We start from the raw sequence: 17,032 nt of genomic DNA, 5'->3' as shown, positions 1-17,032 counted from the left end.
CACACTGATGTGGGCTCTTGGTGGCGTCCCGTGAGAGCCATCATGTAAAAAGATGGCCTCAGTTTTTTGGGGCGCCACTTTGAGCCCCATCTGCTTAATGAGCCGCACAACGCGATGCACCGCCATGTTTGCTCGAGCGGCTGCGTCTTCCCACGAGACTCCTCCGGCCATCACCAGCGTGTCATCAGCGTAACACACCGTGTGACAGCCGGAGGGGAGGGCTTGCCGAAGAACAGCGTCATATGCGAGGTTCCACAGCAGGGGGCCAAGTACTGACCCCTGCGGAACCCCGCATGTCATATGACGCTTTTGTTCTTCGGCGTTCCTATCAGTATAGGCCAATCGCCTATCCCGGAAGTAATCCGCCAGGATTGACACCAGATATGGGGGGACCCGGTGATACTCCAGGGCCGCCCCAATCCGGTGCCATGGCAGGGTGTTGAATGCGTTGGATATATCTAACGATACGGCAAGCAACACCCCGCCTTCCTCCGTGACGGCCTCCGAAATCGAACGGACCCGAAGAATTGCATCTATCGTGGACCGTCCGACCCGGAAGCCGTACTGTTCCTGGCTAAGATTTGGACCCTCCCGGGACAAATGGTAGACGAGGCGGTCAGCAATGATCCTTTCTAGGATCTTACCCGCCTCGTCTATCAGGCAGATTGGCCTATATGCCGAGGGTACATCCCTCGGCTTGCCCTCCTTAGGAAGGAGGACCACATTTGCCTCCTTCCATTCTCGTGGGAAACGACCCATGCGGAGGCACTCGTTGTACATCCTCCGCATGGGTCCCGCCAGACCCCGATAGGCGAGAGCCCAGATTTTCCCAGGAACGCCATCCGGACCGGGGGCTTTCCCCGGTTTTATCTTTTTTATGGCGTTTCTAAGCTCTCCCTCCGTGACCCCCATGGCCCCCTCGTCCCACACCCAGTCCCGCTCAGGAATCGGGTCAGCTTGACCCTCTTCCCGCGGGAACAGGGTGTCGACGATTCGGCCGACAAATTGGGGGTCTAGGGACTCCGTGATTGGAGCGCCCCCGCTTCTCAATTTTTTGAGTATTATACGGTAGGGGCGCCCCCACGGGTCCTCGTCTAGGTGGGAGAGCAACTCATCCCAGGCTCTCGCCTTTGCCTTCCGTATCAGGACGCGCAGGTCATCTCTCTTCTCTTTGTAGTTGTCCCACGCGTCCTGATATCCCTCGGGGTCTAACCGCTCGAACTTCTTCCGTTTATATATCCTTCTCCTTGCGTGGTCGGAGGCTCGCCTAGCTTCGGCGATTTCCTCCGACCACCAATACGTTTTTCGGGGGGACTTTCTTTTTATCCTGGGCATGGCCGCATCACAAGCCAAATTTATTGTTTGAAGCAGCCATGCCCGTTCCTCCTCTTGGTCCCCCCTATTCTCCCCTCCTCTGACCATCAGGGCCGCCTTCAACTGCGGCCAGAAACGCGTCCTGGTCTAGCTTTTTAAGGGCCCATCTGCGAGAGACAGCTTCCCTCCTTAGGCGGCGCTCAACTACCTCGCGGGGGAAGGCACCGACGGAGAATTCCACATATCTGTGGTCTGAGATAGTTTCAATCTCCGTCAGCACCCTTCCACCCGCTTACCATCCTTGAGGCAGAGAGAGTAACCCATGTCAAATCTACGATTGACTCCCCCTGCCTCCTAACACAAGTGGCTTTCCTCCCCCTGTTACAGGAGAAGGAGACCACACCGCACCACCCAATCTAGTGTTTGTTCACCCCGCCAGTCATCCCGCGGGGAACCCGATACGCTCGATTTGGCGTTGAAGTCCCCCGCGACAATTACCGGGGCAGGGTGGAACTCCCTCAGCTGTCTCTCAATGGCGTGCAATCTCCCGCAGAAGTCTCCCCTGCTGAGACTCGGCGGGAGATACACGCCAATAACTATGATGGACCCCCATCTGACCGTAACAGTACCCTCCCCCGATTTTAACGGTTCCATCGGGGGAGAGTTTGACGCGCTTCTGTGGGCGATTGCAGCTGAGCCGTCCGTACTACTTGCCCAGTTGTTTTCTGGGACACGGTACGGCTCAGCTACAATCCCCAGGCCGCAGTTCCTCTCCATCATGTTTTGGATGAAGAGGTCTTGGGCCGGCCCTGAGTGGTTGAGGTTGGCTTGTAATAATTTACAAGCCATCCTCCTTCTTGTTGACGTCCGTGGCACCCGACATATCCATTTCGTCGGGTGTTCCGTCCTTTATGTTTTCCCGGAGGCGCTTTCTCTTAGCGTCTTCCTTCTATTGAGAATTTCTCCTCTTCTCGTTTTCCTCCCTAGTTCTGGGAGTCCGTTGTTCTTTGGGCTCCTCATTGAAGTCGATAAGGGGGCGCTCCTTGTACTGGCCTTGGGGATCTTTCTGTTTTCCTCTTAATGGGCGCTTTGGTCCCCTGTTTGGGAACGATCCACCTTATTGATGAGGGACGCCCTTCTTACCTTTTTGCACCGGCGTGCACGTCCTGCTACCCGCTCTGTGATTAGCAGGCAGCCCCTTGTCCGCGCACACCGGGCATTTCACGTCGGCCGTGCAATTTTTGGCCGCGTGTCCATCTTGACCGCAGCGGTAACATCTACCACTGCGGTCTACATTGTTCGGGCATCGTGCGCGCACGTGTCCCCCCTCCAGGCATTTGTAGCACTGGAGGGGTCTTGCCTCGAGTATTTCTGCGCGCACAATTGCCCATCCAATCCTCATTGTCCCTGATTTCATAATGAGGTTCGCCGCTTTTAATGGGCAGCGAACCTACACTATCCCCATTCCTCCGGGGGTTTTCCGTATTTCCCCGGTCTGGATTTCCTCCTCCTCGCAGTCTCCGGCCACGGCTACTGCTTCTCTCACCTCAGGGGCCTGGATTGTTTCATCCAAACCCCTAAGCCTGAGCTCCGCCATCTTTGTTGGGCGCTGGACGTGGACTCCTTCTCTGCCCATCAGCACCCGTCTTAGTTCCTGGGCAAACTTGTCTGCCTTATCGTGGCTGTTCGGCCCAGGAATCTCCAGGATGAAGGAGCCCGTGACTCCTCTCCTTATTTTTGCACCTTCTATGCCCAGTCTTCTTGTGTCGATCCTTTGACGTGCCTCCCGGAGGATTTCCTCATATGTCCCCGGGGGGCACGTTATTGTGATGGCCGCTCTTTTCGGCTCCTTCCTTTTTGCAGCTGCTCGTGTTTGTGCGGTGGGTTTCGGGGGAGTTGGGTTTGGGTTCGAGATCTTCTCCGCCCCTTTCTTCCTTTTCCCCGCCTTTTTCACGGCTGCCGTTGCGGCTCCTGCTCTCTTATTCTTTTTGGACACAACTTCGCTCCATGAGGTTGCGCTCGTTAGTGTCTCTTTTCCCCGGTTTTGGGTTTGAGATTTTCCCTCCCTTAAGGGTTGGGGTTTCTCTTTCCTTCCTTCCTGTTTCTTCCCCTTGTTTTTCTTTGGTAGGGGTAGTTTGTCCCCTTCCTTTGTCGCTGCCTCTTTCGGCCTTTGGGGTTGGGGGATCCTCTCCTTTGCTGGTCGTGATGGAGGGTTTAGTGTGGTAATAGTGGTATTTGGCGCTATTCTTACCGTCTTTTGTACCACCTCCACTCTCTTCACAATTGGCTTGTTGGCTGTAGTCCCTGTTGTTGGGGCTACCTGCTTATTCTTCGCTTGCTGTATTCCCCTATTCCTTATTGTCACCCCGTACGTGGGGACCTGGCACCCAAACCTCTTGTCCAGGATCCTCTCTATAATTCCCTCAATCATGGCAATCCAGGCCATGTGTTTCTCCTTCTCCTTTTCCTCATCCGCATTTCTTTGTGTGATGGCATAGTCTTTGCCTCCCCTTGTTATCTGCAGATTTTCTGCCTTGGGGGGGGAGTGGCGGTCCCCTTTCTCTTGTTTGGTCCAGGGGTTTGTCTTGTATGAGAGTGACAGGACATCCTCTTCATCCGTGACCTCCATCCACTCCTCCCTGTCTCCTATCCTTGTATTCCTTGAAGTGCTCGGGAACTCCCCACCGTATGGTGGAAGTGAGATCCCCCGCATTTCAACATTCTCCCTCGAGGAGGCCTCCCTACCGCGAGGTGGAAGTGGGGTTTCCTCAAAATTTCGGGTCGTGGGGGCCTCCCCACCTCTGTGTGGAAGTGAGGTTCCCTCGACCCATCTCCTAATCCTAGTTTTGGCGCTTTCGCTGCTTGTGTAGAGCGGAAATTCTTCTGCCATTTCACTATCCTTTGGATGGGGCATTGTTCTTGCCTTTTTCTTTTCCAGTTTTGCTATTTTGTCTTTCAGCTGCTGGTTTTCTATTCTAAGCTGATATATTTCATGGCGCAATTCCTCCAATTGTTTTCCGAACGGTATCTCTTTCGGATTCTGAGCCTTCACAGCCAATGTGGTGGCCGCTGCACACATGTCGGCGGCTGCATCTTTGGCGTGTTTGGTGAGCGTACCTTTCAGGTTCCCTGATTGTACGGCTATCTTGTAGATAGCTATGGCCTTTTCGGACACCATAGCCTCCAAATCCCGGATGGGTGCTAATTTGAATTCTTCTTCTTTTTCGTTGATTCTCTTAACGAAACCACTGTATGATTTCCCTTGTTTTGGTGTATACAAGGGGTCCAGTAATTGTAATTCATGAAGCCTAGCTTTCTCTTCAGCTTGTTTGGCTTTTTTCTCCTTCTTTTCTGCATTTTCTCCGGTGGATACCGGTCCTCCAGGCTTCCTTGGTTCCATGGGTTGCGGTAGTTCCCCTTCCAATTCCTTTTCTTCTCCCTGTTTTTGTTCCCTGTGTTGTTTTTCGGGAAGGCAGGAAATGTGTTTGCATCGGAGATATTTATCAGTGCATGTCCAGTTTGGGTATCCTCTCCCTCGTTGTTCAGGCCCTCGCTGTTCATGCTATTTATGCTGACGGTATCTTCCACTTCCGTGTCCGTTTCCGTTGGAGTTTCTTTCATACTCCTCTTTGCGGACCTTTCGTTCTCTCTGTTTCTCTCTCTTGTCATTCTTCTGGTTTCTCGCACTCTGTCTTTAACCGCCCTCATGCTTCTTTTGCTCGATGATTTCGGGCCGACCGGGGTCTGGTTCGTGTTCGATGCGAGTTCCATCACGCTAACAATGGGGATCCGATCTAGGATCCCCTTATCTATATAGCTCCTTTCCTCATCCGAAACCATAGGAGTTTTCTTTCCCGGGACCTGTGTTTCCACTGGTCCATGTTGCGTCTCTTCTCCATCCAAAGGTTCTTTTTTGAAATTAGTCTCAGTATTCATCTTGTTTAATCCCGCTTTCCCGCTGCGGCTCCGTCCCCCAGGGTATACCCCCACCGGCCAAGGGGTGCCCCGAAACATGACCGGCCACACCCCAAGGCCGGGCCCCAAGTTCCCCCGGGGAGGGGACATATGTCTTAGGCCGGGGGGATACCGCACCCCGGCCAGACTCCGAGCCCCTTACACACCCGTGTGGGATTTGACGCCCACACGGGTTTTCAGGGGTCCCGCGCCTCCGACAACGCGGGCACCGCAGCGGGTGGCGCCACCCGGGGGGCCCAACGGACGCTTTGGACAGGGTCGCCGCTCCCCGGCCCTGCTTTACACGCCGTGGCGACCAGCATATGTGGGCGCCCCTCGTCGAAGGCTTTCGACGAGGGGCAAGCGCCTCCCCGATCGGTCGGTTCGGAAGGGGAAACGGTCCCGACCGACCGGAGATAACCTCTCTCGCCCCAGGCCCCGCCTCGGAAACGTCCGAGCGGCCCTGGGGCAGGGCGGCCGCGGCACCCTCCGGGCTATGCCCCTTGGGTAACCCCTCCGGGCTATGCCCCTTGGGTAACCGCGGCGCGCCTTCGCCGCCATCCTCGGCCCGGATCCGGAAACGTCCGAGCGGCCCGAGAATGGCAGGCCGCAGGGACGCTGGGACGAGAGCAAGCTCTCCAACCAGCACCCCGCGACCCCCCTCTCGCCGTCGAGCCCCGCCTCGGAATACGTCCGAGCGGCCTCGACGGCCGACCCGTGTGGTCCCCTCCGGGCAGTGCCCCTTGGGAAGACCCTCCGGGCTACGCCCCTCGGGTGACCATACGTGGCCGTCTGCGCCGACCCAGCCCTGCCTCGGATAACGTCCGAGCGGCCTGGGTGCGGCCTACCCCAAGAACGCTGGGACGGGGACCCAGTCTACACAGCCTGGAGACCCCCAACCAGCACCCTGAGGCATCTCCCTATCCTCGGGAACCGCTCCACGAACGGGCCCCGAGGACCGATCAGCATGGCCCCCTCCGGGCAAAGACCCTTGGGACAACCCTCCGGGCAAAGCCCCTCGGGTGACCATGCTGACCCCTCCGCCGGCGTGACCCCCTCCGGGCAAAGCCCCTCGGGTAGTCACGCGCGGCACCACCGATGCGGCCCCCGCCGATCCCACCCCCAAATATAACCCCCAAGCAGGCCCCCCCCATGATGGAGGGGAGGGAAAAACCCCGGGCGGCAGAAGCCGCCTACCCGGTAGGTTCACCGGGCCACAGAGCATGGTGGGAGGGGAAGCGCCGAAGCGCCGTGCAGTCCCCTCTCCTAACGGTGCCATGCCACCGGGCGTTTGAATTCCGGGTCGCCATCCCTTACCACATACGAGCCGAAGCTCTTACGGGGAAGTGGGCCCCGTCTCCCCGGGGGGTGGAATTCTTCCACCGCCCGAGGAGAGCCCACAGAGACGGAGGGCGTGCCCCCGAGACCGGGGGCAGTGTACCTCGGAAGGTACGGTCCGCTCTTGGCACCCCTCGCAAGAGTATCCTCTTGCAAAGGGTGAGCCCTCTCACCACGACAAGGTGGCGGACAACGAGAGGGAGTTCACATATCCCTAAATAGTAAAGCGCGACGGGCACTCATTATACTTAATCATTATATTTAATCATTATATTTAATTATCCAATATCAACTCAATCTTACATTACATTTCGAACTCTGAATTTTGAGCATAGACATAAGCCACATATTACTCTGCGTTTCCGATATTATTTCAATCTACGATTTGCATCTGCATACGTCTGCGTTACAATCGTCGATCTACTCAATATTTTATCCAATACTATTCAATATTATTTAACCGATATCGCATACTTATTCAATCTATTATAATAAATATACTTATGTATTTTATTATATCACTACTTATTTATATATGTATGTAACCCTGTATCCTACCACATATTAGCGAATTGAATGCCGCTAATTCTTCTGTACACATTAGAAACTATATCCTGTCAGAAGGTACATTCGCAAGTCATCTCTGAGGTGCACGTTTAGTAAAGTGAACGTCGCATTAGCCTATTAAGACAAGGACCAGAGAACCCGGCCTAGCCGGATGAACACCTATCTCTCTATCGCTTTTACGCTTTTATTACCTTGCATTTTCCAATAATTGCGAATACTTTACCACACCAACTGACAGTGATTTTGCATATTGATATTCGATTCATTTGACAAGTGTACGCCACCCAAACCTATTTACTACCAATAGAAATATACCCTGTCATAAGGTACATTCGCAAGTCATCTCTGAGGTGCACGTTTAGTAAAGTGAACGTCGCATTAGCCTATTAAGACAAGGACCAGAGAACCCGGCCTAGCCGGATGAACACCTATCTCTTTTTTGCTTTTACGCTTTTATTACCTTGCATTTTCCAATAGTTGCGAATACTTTACCAAACCGAATGACAGAGGTCTTGATAATTACTAAGAATTATTACTTCAATATTTAAAACTTAAATCTTTGATGCTTGAAAGTACAAATATTAATATTCTTGATATAGATATTAATACATGTACTAAGACTCCTTTTTTTTATTCCACATTATTACCAATTCTCTTTCAGTATCGTTTAATTACAGTTATTATTGACACAACGCTTAATTAATTAACAGGTGAAGGACATTCTCGTACAGATTAACCTTTCATCTCGTCTCTAACTCTCTAACACGTAAATCACAACTTAAACGTGAGTCACATTCAATTACCTTTGATTATTTAACTATCTGAGTTCTATTAAACATATTATTCATATAAATTTATTTAACCATTAGATGGTCTCTCCCTTCCGAAGGAAGAATCAAATTGATCGCGACGAGCAACGTCTCCACAGACTACGCGAACGTAGGACAAGAAGAGTCTTAAATTTACATGTCCAAATATTTCCTACGCGAGTAATCGTTCGATCCCCTTCTCCAGACGTTTATTCGCCTATAAATAACCTTCCGCCCTACATTGATTATTCTCACCCGCAATTTCCGGAGCCCTCGCCGTTAGAATCAAATACGTTAATAACGAACCCTATTCATCAATTCTTACCCGATCCTGAATATGATATCCCGGATCAAAATCTACCAATCACATCGCCAGAGTACGACTCCATTTTACAATTTAACAACGAACAAACCTTTCACATTCTCAACGAGGACACCGCGAATCTCACTCACGACGTCGATAACGTCATCCCCGAGGAAGCGCAAAATAACTTCACTTCTTTTATAACTTACCTCAACCAGACTAACAATCCGGAACTGGAGCTCAGTCATATTGTAAGTCAATTTCAAGCTCCCCACGAACCACGTCAGGACCAATAAACTTTATATCGACGTAAAGGTTTTATAAATGAATAAATGACATTATATTTGTAAAATATCTTTATTTATCGACCCGACCCGTCAGTTTCCTTCTCCGTCCGATACTCTCAATCGAATCTCAAGCTCTCGGCTTCCCTGGGTATAGCCGGCCTAGCAGGTTGCCCATAAAACAAATAGAGAGCAGCTTCTTAAACGTCCACCGAGGTAGACGGGAGAGAAGACCGTCTTGTGCAGAAGGTAATTTATCGCTAGATGAATTATTGGACGTAACAAAACCAGTCCGATTGTGCGTTACAGCTTGTCATGATGTTAGGGATTATTCTAATACTCTTCGTTAAAACTTCGTTCGCCTTGATTGGATTTGATTGTGGCGGACAGCATCTCAACATCACCGCCGTTTCCCTCTTAGATGTAGGAGAATGCAATCTCCATCATCAAACCCCAAACTCTACAGAAACTTATATACAACTATTACAACTTTCCGAATATAACTATGCAGAAGTTATACAGTGCAAACTAGAGATATCCCGCACGATATATCATTGTGGCATGCATTCGCACATCTCGGTCGTCTTTAACGGAAAAGCAGATTACGTCCAGGAAACCGGATATTCTCAATGCCTGCGAATGTTTCAAGACGGTACTACTTCCTTGGGACCTGCTCACTTAATCAGTGGACTTAAAATCAACCAAACTTCTTATCACAGCCTTACGCTAGCTGGCGAATTAAAAACCTATGGAACATGCAAGGGTACGCAATATTCTGACCCTTACGGCACATGGGACAATGTAATTGTTCAAGCAGTCGCAAAAATCTCACTCAAATCATCTTATGTGCCAGTACAACTCGAACACAAAAAAATCAAGTTAAGGTCAGGAACAATCTGTACGCTGGCCGATAGCTTTTGTTTGGATTCTGACGACGGCTACACCTTTTGGAAACCAGTACCTACGAAATCATGCAACTTCAATCAATACGACGTACTATACGAAGGACTAGCGACTAAAATAGCAGGCGATAATTCACCCATCGTCTACAGTCTTACCACACAAGACATCACATTCGCCTTGACTAAAACTAAAGAACAGCCATTATGCGGATACACTTTGCTCCGCACTGAGCATCCGAAATTATTTATTCTCGAAACAAAGCAAGGCCAAACCTTTGCCAATAAAGGTACGATCCCTGTGGATAACCTCGATATATTCACTTACATGAACTCCAAGTTTGTGTATGTTGAAAAACATATCCGACATCAAATGACATCTTTGTATCATAATGTCATACAGCAAAAATGTGAACTGGAAAGACAAGTAATAACGAACGCCTTGTCCTTTGCAACTCTCTTGCCTGATGAATTCGCGTATAGTCTAATGAAGTCGCCGGGATACATGGCCGTCACCACCGGAGAAGCTGTCCAGATCATAAAATGCATTCCTGTAGAAGTTACCGTACGTCCAACCAAAGAATGTTATAACGAGTTACCCGAAACCGTTAGAAACTCTTCTTACTTTCTCACGCCCAAATCAAGAATCGTCACAAAAATCGGAAACGAGCGAGAATGTTCTCAAGAATTACCAACGTTATACCGAAAGAGGACACTTGGGTACAATTAACACCAAAAGCACAAGTAAGACAGTTATCACCTCAACAACTACGACCCATGGCATCTCTTACCTGGAGTTATTTAACACCCGGACCACTAGCTGTTAGTGGAATCTATACGCAGCAAGACATAGAAAAATTGAGAGACCACATTATGTTTCCCGCAGAGAAAACCGGCACTGCTCAACGCCGTCGCCCGTGGGCTTATTGGTGTTACGTCTCGTGGGGTCGCGGCTGCGAAAATTTGCATGCAGAGCTCGGCTTTTTCCACGAGACACGATCGCTATTACGGGTACGCGAATCTATGCGATTCTCCCCGGGGATACCCGCGATCTGAGGTTATTCGCGCTGGAACTGAGGTGATCGGATTATTGCGTGGGACCTACCTGTGACTCTACTGTAATAAAGATAGCTTTGTCGATTGCTCTATGCGAAACGTCGTTGGGGTTGCGTAAGTAATCTTCGTACGTAAACTGACAAATCTCGCACAAATCACCGATTCGCGTGAGGGTAAGTCGGAAGTTGCAGACTCCGCAATTTATTCCGATAGGTGTTCCGCCTATGATTAGAGTATGCTTCCGAATCCTTGTCCAAAGTAATTTCGAGACTCTAGGTAAGGTGGAGTAGCATGAAATGCAGAGAGCTGCCTTAGTCTCAAAATGGATGTACCCGACACTAACTTGGCAATAGAATAAGAGTTCAAACGGTACAAAGAGATTAACTTCTGGAGGAGGAGTTATACCTCTAAGGGTGAGTGGGCACATTTGTGTTTGTTGCGTAATCGAATTGATAATGCGTCATTCGCTCGTAGATCTTCGGTGAACCCGGCAGTTATCGAGAAGTTAGTAGTCGTCGGCAAAACCGTCGGTAATTGTTCAGTAAAACACTGGTAAGGTGCCAGTAAGGTGTCGATAACCCGTTGGTAAAAGAACGTTCGTTGGTATATGGTTGGTAATGTCGGTATAAGAACGTATGTTGGTATATAGTCGGTAATGTCGGTAAAAGAACGTATGTCGGTATATTGTCGATAACGTCGGTAAAAGAACGTATGTCGGTATATCGTCGGTAAAGTCGGTAAAAGAACGTATGTTGGTATATTGTCGATAACGTCGGTAAAAGAACGTATGTCGGTATATCGTCGGTAATGTTGGTAAATCGAAAGTGTTCTCAATTGATTATTGTTTAAATGACTACTTTGTTGTACGGATTTACGAAGTTATTTCTTGAGACACAAGATTTTTAAGAGATTGAACTATTTGCGTTTTTCCGTGTTAGAATTCCGAGGGTAGCACCGCATGTGGTGGTCGACCCTAGTTTTATAGCCCGACTTTTTTTTTATAGCTTCCGCAGTGACGATGGAAAAGAGGAAAAATGCGTCGGAGATTTTTCTAGAATGTTCTCTTCCACGTGGTAGAAGCGTCTCTGGATTTGCTAACACGCGCGATTCTTTAGGTTAACGTGAATTTCACTTACCTTTAGTAGCACTTTCTTGATCGTGTCGGCTCGTACTTGGAAATAGTGCGTGCGGCGAGGGTCGTTCACTGCGATGTTTGGCGGCGGCAGGCGTCGTGGTTGGAACGTTATTGGTATGCACTTCCACTGTAGGAGTTCGCCGTTGTTATTATTTTTAATGTTGAAAATGTTCTCGTATTCAGGATCGGCCTGATATTCCACTCCGAGGAATTGAGAATATTCCTCGGTTGCTGATTCGCGATAAAGTCGGTTTAGTTTTCGTAATTGATTTTTCCTTCCTGCGCGTCGCGTCTTAGGCATATTGAATTAGATGCATCCTCTGAATGATTACTCAAATAAGGAGGGTTGATATGCGGCGGACCTCACTATCAATTCCTTATTTTGGCAAATGCTGAGAATGTTAATTCTGACTGTGATGAGCGGTGGTCCGCTCTAAACACAGTTTGAATTATTCTGAATTCAAACGCCGTATGACAAATTTAAACGCTATCGTATTTTATCACGGGAGTGGAAGTTTTGGAGAATACTGAACACTAGTTTTCACACATGAATACACTGATTTATTCGTATAGTAGTACAAAATTCGAGACTAAAACTTAGAATTAGAATTTAGATTTAGACTTAGAATTTAGAGTTAGAATATTATACTTAGAGTTAGAATTTTAGAATTAGAGTTAGGATTTAGAATTTGGACTTAGAGTTAGAATTTAGGAGTGCGACTATACTGTTCGGTGTCGCGCAGAGAACTGCCGAAATTCGAGACTGCTCTGAGGTCCTTCGTTTCGGCGGCTCGGGCCTGCGGCGGCCTGGAGAGGGGGAACTCTCCGGAGTAGGGGCTCTCACCGTGGTGGGAGATCCTTAGGCGCTACGAAGCGCCACGCTTAGTTTCTAGGCGGAGTTAAGCGTCATGGCCGGCTTTGGCGCGCTTTTCAAATAGCGTTTAAGGAACTTGGAGTAAACGAAAAAATTTATACGGCCGGACGTGACATTGGACATCCAGTTAACGCCGACTCCGTCTCATTATACAAACTACTAGACGAAGAATCGCTCAACAAAATCGTAGACAACACCGCAGCAAAAATATGGAAAGGATTCATGAGTTTCGGATCAGCCACGGCCGGTGTCGTTGGAGTATTTATGATCGTTCGTATTGCTAAATTGGCAATTGACACCATCATCCATGGATATGCACTACATACCGTATATGGATGTAGTCTACATCTAATAGGAGCATTATGGGACTCTCTAATTAATCTCTTGCTTCACCTCAGCCGCAAGAATATGAACGAAAAAGAAAAAAAGAACAAATTCCCAGAAGACGCCACACCTCTCGCCACCATCTCAGACACACACCCTGCACTGCCAAAAGAACCGCCAGTGATAAGTCAGCCACAACTTTAAGGTTATAACACCAAACGACCTGGAGAAATGGAATCCACAAATATAACTATCCCTCGGACATATAATGACTTACAGCAGCATCTTTATAACCTCGAACAAAACCCTAGGTCAACGTCGGGTTTTATTCTCAAATAGAAGGGGAGATGTAACGTCCAGACAAATTTCAAAATTTCAATCTTTTTCAAAATTAATTCTTTAACATATTAGTCATGACAATCGCTAACCTACATGAAAGACCGGTATTAACAAATATTTAGTCTCGCATAAGTTAAAATATGATTTCTGCCCGCCCCTCACCCCCCCTCATTGCCCATGGGTTAGAACCCCCCTAGTATACCTACTATTAGAAATTCGTTCCTGATGCAAGTTACCTATCAATTTACATATAACTACGAAATGTAAATGTAAATTGATAAATTTTACCTGTCTATCATGATTATTAAACTCTAACTATAAAATAACAATAGAAGTTACAATTAAGCTTTTCTACCATTTACATGCAAATATGAATATAAATTAAAGCAAATAAGATTATTTTAATCTATAACAAAATTTACGAAGTAATGCATTTTATTTTAAATTGCAAAAGGAATTGACATATTTTAATGAATAATACCTAAAATATATAGATATCGTTCGTAAAGTAGTAATTAGGTATGAAACCCGCTTTATTATGTGAACTCGGCTTTACTCTCAAGAAACATCAAAAAGATTCTAGAAGGTTCTAGAAAGACGGTTGCGAACCGTTACATTCCTGAAGCATGACGCAAAGCATGATGCAACGCTGAAACACGTTGCAACCTGCAAGGCCCGTTGCAAGCCGCGTAGCGGTGAGTCACCAAAGAAGCACCGCTATCGCTACCAAGAAGAAGATAAGATAAGTCGGAGTGCATAGCCAACAAAGGCATACCGCTATCGCTACCGAGAATAGGATAAGGAAAGTCGGAGCGCCCGGCGATGAGTCATCAAAGGAACGCCGCTATCGCTACTAAGAAGCCATCTCTCCGGGATTTAACCGTCGCAATCTCTACCAGGAACAGATTGTCTCCGGTACTTCCCCGGCATACTTCTCTTGCTATTGGCTAAGCCGCATCACCCGATGGGAGGAGCGAGCCACATTTTACGGTATATAAACCCTGCACCCGGCACGGAACGGCAGTGATTTCGTCGCAGTAGTTCCAGTCAACAACAATCCAGCAAATACTACGGGGTCCTGAAGACATAGCCACCATTTTGATGAGGCATAGCCGCCATTTCGGACCGAGGTACCGAGGCTCCTCAGATCTTCAGACTCAGAGGGAAGAACACAGTAGCGAAGTGTACCATAGCAAAGCACATTAGACATTGTCTAACCTTGTGAGTATTTAAGCCAGTTCACATATCCCTAAATAGTAAAGCGCGACGGGCACTCATTATATTTAATCATTATATTTAATTATTCAATATTAACTCAATCTTACATTACTTTTCGAACTCTGAATTTTGAGCATAGACATAAGCCACATATTACTCTGTTTCCGATATTATTTCAATCTACGATTTGCATCTGCATATGTTTGCGTTACAATCGTCGATCTATTCAATATTTTATCCAATACTATTCAATATTATTTAACCGATATCGCATACTTATTCAACCTATTATAATAAATATACTTATGTATTTTATTATATCACTGCTTATTTATATATGTATGTAATCCTGTATCCTACCACATATTAGCGAATTAAATGCCGCTAATTCCTCTGTACACATTAGAAACTATATCCTGTCAGAAGGTACATTCGCAAGTCATCTCTGAGGTGCACGTTTAGTAAAGTGAACGTCGCATTAGCCTATTAAGACAAGGACCAGAGAACCCGGCCTAGCCGGATGAACACCTATCTCTCTATCGCTTTTACGCTTTTATTACCTTGCATTTTCCAATAGTTGCGAATACTTTACCACACCAACTGACAGTGATTTTGCATATTGATATTCGATTCATTTGACAAGTGTACGCCACCCAACCCTATTTACTACCAATAGAAATATACCCTGTCATAAGGTATATTCGCAAGTCATCTCTGAGGTGCACGTTTAGTAAAGTGAACGTCGCATTAGCCTATTAAGACAAGGACCAGAGAACCCGGCCTAGCCGGATGAACACCTATCTCTCTATCGCTTTCACGCTTTTATTACCTTGCATTTTCCAATAGTTGCGAATACTTTACCAAACCGAATGACAGAGGTCTTGATAATTACTAAGAATTATTACTTCAATATTTAAAACTTAAATCTTTGATGCTTGAAAGTACAAATATTAATATTCTTGATATAGATATTAATACATGTACTAAGACTCCTTTCCCTATTCCACATTATTACCAATTCTCTTTCAGTATCGTTTAATTATAATTATAATTGACACAACGCTTAATTAATTAACAGGTGAAGGGCATTCTCGTATAGATTAACCATTTATCTCGTCTCTAACTCTCTAACACGTAAATCACGACTTAAACGTGAGTCACATTCATTTACCTTTGATTATTTAACTATCTCAGTTCTATTAAACATATTATTCATATAAATTTATTTAACCATTAGATGGTCTCTCCCTTCCGAAGGAAGATCAAATTGATCGCGACGAGCAACGTCTCCACAGACTACGCGAACGTAGGACAAGAAGAGTCTTAAATTTACACGTCCAAATATTTCCTACGCGAGTAATCGTTCGATCCCCTTCTCCAGACGTTTATTCGCCTATAAATAACCTTCCGCCCTACATTGATTATTCTCACCCGCAATTTCCGGAGCCCTCGCCGTTAGAATCAAATACGTTAATAACAAACCCTAATCATCAATTCTTACCCGATCCTGAATATTATATCCCGGATCAAAATCTACCAATCACATCGCCAGAGTACGACCCCCTTTTACAATTTAACAACGAACGAACTTTTCACATTCTCAACGAGGACACCGCGAATCTCACTCACGACGTCGATAACGTCATCCCCGAGGAAGCGCAAAATAACTTCACTTCTTTTATAACTTACCTCAACCAGCCTAACAATCCGGAACTGGAGCTCAGTCATATTGTAACTCAATTTCAAGCTCCCCACGAACCACGTCAGGACCAATAAACTTTATATCGACGTAAAGGTTTTATAAATGAATAAATGACATTATATTTGTAAAATATCTTTATTTATCGACCCGACCCGTCAGTTTCCTTCTCCGTCCGATACTCTTAATCGAATCTCAAGTTCTCGGCTTCCCTGGGTATAGCCGGCCTAGCAGGTTGCCCATAAAACAAATAGAGAGCAGCTTCTTAAACGTCCACCGAGGTAGACGCGAGAGAAGACCGCCTTGTGCAGAAGGTAATTTATCGCTAGATGAATTATTGGACGTAACAACCGTCTTGTGCAAAAGGTAATTTATCGCCGGATGAATTATTGGACGTAACAGCCGTGAGTTTGTCGATTTCGAGAGCAACTTCGTCGTTCACATTTCCCGTTGTGCGGCGCTTGGCATCTAGGATCGCGGATCTGAGTTCCTTAACACGACTAATGTAATCTAACATATGCTCGTGTGGTTTCAAGTACACCGTACTAAGTTCTCCTTTATATTGATCGATTGTTTTCGCGGAGCCAAAAGTGAGTAGGTCTATTAATTGTACGACACTTTCGCAAGGTTCGTCCTCGACGGCGTAATAGGCGCGTCCACGAAGTTAAGTTTTTAGCAGAGCAGTGAGGTTCCGCTCCGAGGAAGGAGGAATGATTTCTCCGAGCGCGACGACATGCTCGCGTGAATTGCCCTAGTGGTACGTTATACCCGTCGAAAAAAGGTACAGATTCCGTTGCTTCGCGAAATGAGACCTTGGGGAGTTGAGGCGACTCCATATGTGAGCCGGGTTGCCCGTTTGAATCGTCGAGGGACAATAAGGGTTATCCAGAGAGCCGTAGAGACGGGCTGGTCTCTCTG

At 47.2% G+C, this 17,032-nt stretch overlaps 1 protein-coding gene across 1 annotated transcript; it reads left to right on the top strand.

The window, feature by feature from the left end:
* Nucleotides 1-8,888: 8,888 nt before the first annotated feature.
* Nucleotides 8,889-16,191, top strand: LOC146721393 (uncharacterized). Its single transcript, XM_085486874.1, is given in 5 exon segments — nt 8,889-10,173; nt 10,176-10,357; nt 10,359-10,394; nt 12,649-13,045; nt 15,653-16,191. Coding segments are annotated over 5 exon segments (2,439 nt in total).
* Nucleotides 16,192-17,032: the final 841 nt, after the last annotated feature.

Source organism: Nylanderia fulva, unplaced genomic scaffold (genome assembly GCF_048542155.1).
Source record: "Nylanderia fulva isolate GAGA-0341 unplaced genomic scaffold, ASM4854215v1 Scaffold484, whole genome shotgun sequence".
NCBI classification, from domain to species: domain Eukaryota; kingdom Metazoa; phylum Arthropoda; class Insecta; order Hymenoptera; family Formicidae; genus Nylanderia; species Nylanderia fulva.
This window is presented reverse-complemented; position numbering and strand designations above follow the sequence as displayed.